The 9,205-nt window shown below is 43.7% G+C and overlaps 2 protein-coding genes across 2 annotated transcripts; one reads left to right on the top strand and one right to left on the bottom strand.

Moving 5' to 3' along the window:
• The first annotated feature begins 5,169 nt into the window (after positions 1-5,169).
• Positions 5,170-6,680, top strand: LOC120993643. Its single transcript, XM_040422122.1, has 3 exons — positions 5,170-5,741; positions 5,829-5,990; positions 6,406-6,680. The coding sequence occupies exons 1-3, from the start codon at positions 5,369-5,371 to the stop codon at positions 6,678-6,680; spliced, it is 810 nt and encodes a 269-aa protein (XP_040278056.1). The 5' UTR covers positions 5,170-5,368.
• Positions 6,681-7,580: 900 nt separating this feature from the next.
• LOC120993644 (protein ANTAGONIST OF LIKE HETEROCHROMATIN PROTEIN 1-like) lies at positions 7,581-8,558 on the bottom strand. Its single transcript, XM_040422123.1, has one exon. It carries the CDS (start codon positions 8,556-8,558, stop codon positions 7,581-7,583), a length of 978 nt encoding a protein of 325 aa, XP_040278057.1.
• Between the last annotated feature and the right edge of the window lie 647 nt (positions 8,559-9,205).

Consider the following 9,205-nt stretch of genomic DNA (forward strand, 5'->3'; position numbering starts at 1 on the left):
AGGTATGTATTTTGAGTGGGGGCATTTTAGTTATTCCAAGTTATTATTTAGTATTGACGGTTGATAAAAACAGTGATGACACTTGCTGTTAGGGTTTGGCCCTAGAATTGTGTATAAGTGTGGGACCACCATACAGTTGGGTCATTCAGTAGATACCACTGCACAGCTGTGGTTTAGTTCTATAAAAGGCACCTGCCTCGACCAAAAACATACTGATGTTTCCAACACAAAGCGTTAACATTAACTGGCAGGAGCCACCATGTCCCTGAGCTGTGACACAAAATGCTGCGCATTTATTACGAAGTGATAGAAGTGTTTGTCCCGTGGTGACCAGTTCTGCATTTTGCTGCCCCTACTGAATAGCTGGTAATTGGCTGAACAGCTGCTGAACTAACCAACAGTTTATTAAGAAGTTGTAGTCATTTACAACCAGATTGTGTAAAAATGACGGCGTGAGCATTGCTTGGTACACATAGTTACAGTACATGAAATAAATTCCCCAAATTATCATCACAGCTGCCATCTTCTGACCAGTGCAGGCCAAAGCTGTCCAGTATAGAACATATGAAGATTTGTTGCTCTTTTAAACTAATCTATTCCCAAATACCTAAATTCTTGCAGATTTTTTTTTAAATACATATGGGTCAGCTGTATATTGTATTATATTTTTGATATTTCACTTAGTGATATGGCTATTGCTGCGCTCCTTTTTTAGAACCTGTGTTAACCGTGAAGACTCTATAAAATAATAACTAACTATTAGGTTATATGTTTAAAAGCTTAACGTGATATGGAAATAAGGGAATATTTTCACAGATTAGTGCAGAGAAGGATCTTCTGATACTACTAGCTCATAAATTTATCTAAAACTGAAGGCCCTCAACCAGTTTACATGCCCCACACAAAACCACAGATCAGACTGTGAAAAAAGAAAAACTTTGCTCTACTACATCTGTATGCAGTTTGTTCTGCTTTCTATGTGAGTGAGAGAGGGAAGCTAGACCTATGTCATACATGTTCGTGATTGATCTCCTGTCTTCAGTATATTTTTAGAGACCTCTATGGGACCTACATCTATGCCAAGTGAGAGTTGTCCCATCGTACTTGATGAGGTAGCCACTGTTTGCTGCATCCAGGAAAATAATGACTGTATGCAGGCACCCTTGGTTGCATCTGTGCTCTCCCCTAGGCACAAAAAGAAAGAATTGTGCACATCTACCATAATCTATATTAATCTTCTGCCTGCATGTGGCAGCTGACAGCCACCTTATAAAGCGACCCAGTCATCAGGGGTGCCCAGTTCCCGAAATAGGTTAATAAAGTGAGTAACAGTGACTCCCAGTCCCACCTGTTGGGTGGAAGGAAGCACTAGGATACAGGCATAATCTAAACATGGTGGAGTTACTGTGCTCACATGGGGCAATGAGCTTAGTGGTATTTAGTGGTATTTAGAGTCTCTCAGTGACGCTACACTCTAAGGGCTTATTCACACATTAGTGTTTTGGTCAGTGTTTGATCAGTGATTTCCATCAGTGATTGTGAGCCAAAACCAGAAGTGGAGGCAACACAGACATAAGGTATAACACCTGTTCTGTGTTTTTGACCCGCATCTGGTTTTGGCTCACAATCACTGACGTCTGAACAGTGACACCAGTCAAAACAGAACACAGTCCGTTAAAGAGGCAACACTCACTCTCCCATTGACTTTTGTTGTATCCAGCATCTTGGACATCAGCACTCTGCATAGTCTCTCGTCATGGTATCTCTCTTAACAACTCACTGTAAGGCACAATACAGATTTGCCCTTTAAAAGTCACAATGTCTGACTTGCCTTTATACAGGCCTGGGCTCCTCCTTCACTGCCAACAATGTTCTTTCCATAGAATACAGTGTAGTACAAATATTAATGTGGTTTCCCACTATCTACAGTACAGCTCACTTGCAATGTCCACCATATTCGCCCGTCCCAATATTACTCCCCAGAACACTGATTGATACACCATCTCAGGCTGCCAGCAATATTCTCAATATTCTGCTATTCCCAGGGCCTGTGTATGCACATTATTTCACTCACCCATGTGCCATAACTTTTTTAAGGTACCCAAGCTGGTATTTCCAAGTGGTGCAAGACCCACATAGCACATATATTACATTAAATATAAAACATGGTGTATCAGTATGAATGCAGGTTTTACAGTATGTCAAGCTTTAGTGCGGAGAGATATAATGGCACACAATAACATACATTCTAGCGTAATCTTGAGTAGTTTAGCAGGTTACAGTCACATAACAGTTCAAGTTTTAATTTAGGCGGAGAGGGCACCGCAACGGAGTCAAAAACTAACCCATACCAACAGTGCATGTATAGAATACATTATTTCTTGTAAGAGGGGCAAGAGCTTTTTGCAAACCTCTTACAGGGGTGGATCCTAGAGGTGGGACCTGCACAACCTGTAATATGCAAGTCTACTAAGTATAATACATCTATAGATAGGAAAGCTTGTTTTTTAATGCAGTCTTTGAAGCCAAAACCAGGAGTGGATCATAAAAGGAGATAACGTATTAAGGGCAGATATTATTTAATCCACTGCAGCGTGCCTGTCCCCAGGGGAGAACGCCTGAGGTTCACGGTGGGCCGACGGTTGCAACAGTTCATCGGTTACTCACGGTTTAGCAGATGCCTTCCTGGACCAGCAGTGCAGTGAAGGGAAGAACAGCACCAAATTCTCCGGGGCACACTCTATTACAGGGGACACCGGCCAGGTGGTGATCGAGGTGCCCTTGATGGTCATTGGCTTTTTCTGGGTGCTTGTGCGGCTGGGCCCCTGACTTAGGTTATGTCGTGACGCCAGCACCTTGGTGGTGCAAAATTATGAGAGTGGTTGTAGTATGGAGATAGAAGAACGAGGCAGGGTTTAAATCCAACTAAGAACTTTACTGTAACCAGGATCTTGACAGTAAGCAATTTTACATCCAGTTATAAAACAGTCTCTGATAAACATGTAGGTTGGATGTGGCAAATCCAAGTAACAGGCTGTATATGGGGCTATATCTCAGGCTACGGTAGGAAGTTGTGTACTCACTGGTATTCAGCTCTTTGCCTTGCTCCAGTCTCAGTAAGGGTGGTTCAAGTCCTTATCTTCTACACACAAGTGATGTAACAGATGGTCTATCTGTCCTTGAATTAACGGTGAGGCTGCCGGAAGCTAATAAACCTTCACCTTATTACAAAGGCGCCTAAAGCCTAGGATAATGGCTATTGTCCTTCCTTTTTCTTTCCACAATAAACTTAGTAAAATTCACTTGACACTCTGGAAGAGTAGATGGTAGAATACAGACTTCACCTCTGCCTATTTTCCTGGCTTGACAATGAGACCATGAATTAGCTCTTCTGGGCCGTGGAGCCCAAAAGAGAGCTGAGAGGAGGGGGTCCTCTCCTTCCCCCTTGCCCCTCACTCATCTCCTCCTTCTTCCACACTCTCCCCACAACTCACCAACTAACTAGCTAGGCCTGAACTGTGGTATATATACTGTGGTGCTATCCCCATCTAGTGGTGGAATGTGTGAAGTGCACCTAACAGCCTGTTAACAGGGATCTTTATACAAAAGTGCAATACAACATACAATATAACAAGATTTGCAGTGCCCACGTACACTAGTGGGACGTTGCACCACTCCTGGTTTTACCTTCTAATCCTGCAACAGAAGGATTTTAATGTTTGGCCGTACCCTTAAACTAAGACTACAACTAGACTTTTTGTATAACAATGACATTGCAGAGTTCAACTGTACAACATACTGTAAGTGGTCAGTGCCTCCTGTCACTACTAGAAGACGTATACCCAGCACAGGAGGTCAATGGGCATTGCATGCCAAGGGAATGTAAATATCACTGCACTATTGAATTAAACTGCCTAGTAATGTGGTTAAAGCTGAGTGGACCCCACGTTTTTATGTACAGTCGTGGCCAAAAGGTTTGAGAATTACATAAATATTGGAAATTGGAAAAGTTGCTGCTTAAGTTTTTATAATAGCCATTTGCATATACTCCAGAATGTTATGAAGAGTGATCAGATGAATTGCATAGTCCTTCTTTGCCATGAAAATTAACTTAATCCCAAAAAACCTTTCCACTGCATTTCATTGCTGTCATTAAAAGACCTGCTGAGATCATTTCAGTAATTGTCTTGTTAACTCAGGTGAGAATGTTGACGAGCACAAGGCTGGAGATCATTATGTCAGGCTGATTGGGTTAAAATGGCAGACTTGACATGTTAAAAGGAGGGTGATGCTTGAAATCATTGTTCTTCCATTGTTAACCATGGTAACCTGCAAAGAAACGCGTGCAGCCATCATTGCGTTGCATAAAAATGGCTTCACAGGCAAGGATATTGTGGCTACTAAGATTGCACCTCAATCAACAATTTATAGGATCATCAAGAACTTCAAGGAAAGAGGTTCAATTCTTGTTAAGAAGGCTTCAGGGCGTCAAAGAAAGTCCAGCAAGTGCCAGGATCGTCTCCTAAAAAGAGGATTCAGCTGCGGGATCGGAGTGCCACCAGTGCAGAGCTTGCTCAGGAATGGCAGCAGGCAGGTGTGAGCGCATCTGCACGCACAGTGAGGCGAAGACTTTTGGAAGATGGCCTGGTGTCAAGAAGGGCAGCAAAGAAGCCACTTCTCTCCAAAAAAAAACATCAGGGACAGATTGATCTTCTGCAGAAAGTATGGTGAATGGACTGCTGAGGACTGGGGCAAAGTCATATTCTCCGATGAAGCCTCTTTCCGATTGTTTGGGGCATCTGGAAAAAGGCTTGTCCGGAGAAGAAAAAGGTGAGAGCTACCATCAGTCCTGTGTCATGCCAACAGTAAAGCATCCTGAGACCATTCATGTGTGGGGTTGCTTCTCATCCAAGGGAGTGGGCTCACTCACAATTTTGCCCAAAAACACAGCCATGAATAAAGAATAGTACCAAAACACCCTCCAACAGCAACTTCTTCCAACAATCCAACAACAGTTCGGTGAAGAATAATGCATTTTCCAGCACGATGGAGCACCGTGCCATAAGGCAAAAGTGATAACTAATGCCTCGTTTCCACTGAGCGGATCGGTTCGGTACGGTTCGGTACGCTATGCTATTTTGGGTGTTTCCATTATGAAAGCGTGCCATAAAACCGAACCGTACCGCGCCATTCAGGGTCCTGCTTCTCATGTGGGTCCATAGAAAATGGAACGGTACGGTTAGGGCGGAGCTACTGGCGTCACACAGTACTTTCCACTGATTGGTGGTCAGAAAACATCAATGCTGACGTCAAAGCAAAGCGCCAAACAATCACCACGTCGCCTTATTAGTCCATATAAAGGAGAAGGATGCCAGCAAACAACAGCAGGGTCTGGTTATCTGAGGAACTATCTACGTTCTTAGCAATCATCGGCGATGGCGTTATTCAGAGTGAGCTTGATGGATCAGTGAGAAATGAAAAGGTCTATAAAGATATTTCGCAGCGGATGGCAGCCGAGGGATTTGAACGGACGTCGGGCCAGTGTAGGGCAAAGCTTAAAAAGCTTAAAGCACAATATAAAAAAATTAAGGACGCCAACAGCCGTAGTGGAAACTGTCCAACTGCTTGGAGGTGGTACGACGCCATGGACGCCATTTACGGTCATCGGCCAGCAAACCAAGGCAGGGAGGGAGGTCTGGACTCTGCAACTGTAATTCTCGAATCCATGGTAGACCCCTTTGGTAAGTTTTTTTTTTTTAAAACTTCGCTTAGAATATCGCTCTGCTTACCATTTAAAATATAATATCTAACCATATGTTTATTTTCAGAAACAGTTGATGTACTCTCCACTGATGCATCAAACTTATCAGAAGATGGACCTTCAATGTCTTTCAGCAGCAACAGCAGCAGTATTTCCTCAAGCCAACCACAGAGTAGCCAACCACAGAGTAGCCAACTACAGAGTACTCCCAATGCACCAAGGCACAATGGTAAGACATGATGATAAAAAAGAAATTTTTAACTGTGCATTTTCTTAAACTAAAACAGCAGTGGGGCAGATGTGCAGGAGGTACAGTGTTGGAATAGATAAGAAGGGGGAGATCAGCTGTGGGGGAGATGTGCAGGAGGTATAGTGGTGGAAGAGATGAGAAGGGGGGGATTAGCAGGAGGTACAGTGGTGGAAGAGATGAGAAGGGGGGGATTAGCAGCAGGTACAGTGGTGGAAGAGATGAGAAGGGGGTTCAGCAGTGGGCAGATGAGCAGTGCTGTGTATTGGTGTAGCAGATGAGCAGGGGGAACAGAGGTGTGGCAGTGAATCAGTGTGGGGCAGATGAGAAAGGAGCTTACAGTATTGGTTTGGCAGATGTTACCAAAAGCAATATTTAGGTCTTTTGTATATTACAGGTGAAAGGAGAAGGTTACAGTTGGATCTGCGCACAGTCATGGAGGATATGCGGGCAGCAGAAGAAAGGCAGCTGGAAAGAATGGATAACCTTTCTGAGAGGCGGTTTCAAGCAGTACGTCAGGATGCACAGGAAGCTATGCGCCAGGAGGCAGAAATTGCCCGGCAGCAGATGGAGCAGTTGGCTACCTTCAACCAGGCCTTCCTCGGTGTCCTTGGTCAGCTTGTTCAAGTGATTGGAGCCAATCGTCAACCCAGGTCACCACCCAGACATTAGTGCCTTTCATGCAGCACAGGACCTGTACCCATGTTTACGTTTAAAAATATATAATTAGAGTGGGTTTTAAAGGTTAGATTTTTTTTTTTTTTTAATAGGCTCCTTTGAGCCATCAGCGATCACACAAGATTGGACACATTTGCTCCTTGCTGCACATGGCTTTCTTTGTGCTGCTGCTTTGATTCCCTTCTGCCTCCTTTGCGTTATCACCCCCCTTGGACGGTGGAGCCTGGATTTCAACAAAGGGCACCCCCGATCGCTTAATTTCTTCTCATTTTTGCATTGTAGATGTAATTGCGAATATACTTGGCATTTTTGGTTTACCTTTTCCTTTAATTTCCTTTTTAGATGTTTTTTTTCTTGGTCTGAATTTCTCACTTCCTGTTCCTTCTCAGTAAACCAGACAACATCATCTGAGCTGTGTTTAGTCAGTCAGCACAGCTTATTGAACAGCTTACTGAAGAGGAACAGGAAGTTAGAAATTCATACAAAGAAAACAATAAAAAAACATTTATTGGAAGTGAAATTGAAGAAAAAAACAACAATGCAATAGCTTAGGGATATGCAATTAGTGGATATCCAACTGTTTCAGAACTACAATTCCCATGTGGCATAGCAAGACTCTGACAGTCACAAGCATGACACCCAGAGGCAAAAGCATGATGGGACTTGTAGTTCTGCAAAACAGCTGGATTTCCGCTAATTGCATATCCCTGCACTAGCTTAATAAAAAACAAACCTTTACAAGCTCTTTATTGTAAACAATGTTTCTACATTATCAAAATTTTGCCTTTACAAAATATGTAGGAAGATGATTTTTTTTGTGGAATAAAAAACAAGAACGACTTCTCTGAGTATGTCTGATTTTATTTAGCATTTAGCAAAAAGTAATTAAAGATTTTAATTATTCACGGTAACAACGTTAACGTTAAGGTGCCTCATCAGAGCCTGACGTATTTCACTGCACTCTTCTTCCATATCCTGTGCTGCTATTACTGGTACTGGCTCTTCTGGAGATGTATTCCAATCCTGGTCAAAGTCTTCTCCATGACTTTCACAAAGATTGTGAAGAGCACAGCACGTTAGGACCATGGATTTGGTTAGTTGTATGTCACTGTCATTCCTCTTCATAAGACACCTCCATCTACCCTTAAGTCTTCCAAACGCATTTTCCACTACAACACGTGCCCTGGATGTTTTCTTGTTGTAGATTTGCTGCTCTGTTGTTAGGCGCCCATTGTCTGGAAATGGTTTCAGGAGCCAATTTTGTAAAGGATAGGCAGAGTCCCCAAGCACATAATAGCCAACATTCACCCCACAAATGTTCTTAGTGCTAACAGGGTACAGGCCTCCCTGGCCAACCCAATCCCAAAATGTTGACAATCGGAGAACCCGAGCATCATGCAAACTCCCAGGCTTTCCTACATTCACATTCCAGAATAGTCCCTTGCCATCCACTACTCCCTGGAGGATGATGGAATGCCAGCCTTTTCGGTTGAAGTAGTCAGTGTGGTATTCTTGTGGTGCTATTATTGGTATGTGTGAGCCATCAATAGCACCAACACACTGTGGAAGGCCCCACCTGTTCTCAAAGTACTCAGCCATGTCTTTGAGCTTTTCCCTGTTAGGAAAATGAACAATTTCAGGCGCTAGCAATGTGCACACAGACTTACAGAAGTCCTGCATACACCGGCACACTGATGATTTGCTGACACCAAAAAGATGACCTATACTCCTGTATTCACTGTTGGTAGCCAGCTTCCACAGTGCAATGGCAATTCTTTTCCTTACAGGCAAACAGGCTCTGAAGTTGGTGCTTTTCTTTTCCATCACTGGACGTAGCTTTGCACAAAGGAATGAGAAGGTTTCCTCTGACATCCTTAAATTCTGCACCCACTGTCTGTGGGTGAATCCTGGGACGGTCACATTCCACCACTCATTGGCACGAGGGAAAGCCCAAATCACTGGTCGGCGGCGCTGCTTTGCCAAAAGGAGAAGCATCTGTAAAAAATGCAGTGTGTCAGTGTGTATAGGTCAGTGTGTGTGTCAGTGTGTGTGTGTAGGTCAGTGTATGTGTGTGTATAGGTCAGTGTGAGTGTGTCAGTGTGTATAGGTCAGTGTGTGTATAGGTCAGGGTGTGTGGGTCAGTGAGTGTGTCAGTGTGTGTATAGGTCAGGGTGTGTGGGTCAGTGAGTGTGTCAGTGTGTGTATAGGTCAGTGTGAGTGTGTCAGTGTGTATAGGTCAGGGTGTGTGGGTCAGTGTGTGTGTCAGTGTGTGTATAGGTCAGGGTGTGTGGGTCAGTGAGTGTGTCTGTGTGTCAGTGTGTGTATAGGTCAGTGTGTGTCAGTGTGTGTGTGTGTCAGTGTGTGTAGAGGTCAGTGTGTGTCAGTGTGTGTGTCAGTGTGTGTATAGGTCAGTGTGTGTGTGTCAGTGTGTGTGTGTAGGTCAGTGTGTGTGTAGGTCAGTGTGTGTTTCAGTGTGTCAGTGTATGTGTGTGTGTGTGTGTTTCAGGTAAGTCAGTCAG

The sequence above is a fragment of the Bufo bufo genome, chromosome 3 (genome assembly GCF_905171765.1).
Source record: "Bufo bufo chromosome 3, aBufBuf1.1, whole genome shotgun sequence".
Classification (NCBI taxonomy): domain Eukaryota; kingdom Metazoa; phylum Chordata; class Amphibia; order Anura; family Bufonidae; genus Bufo; species Bufo bufo.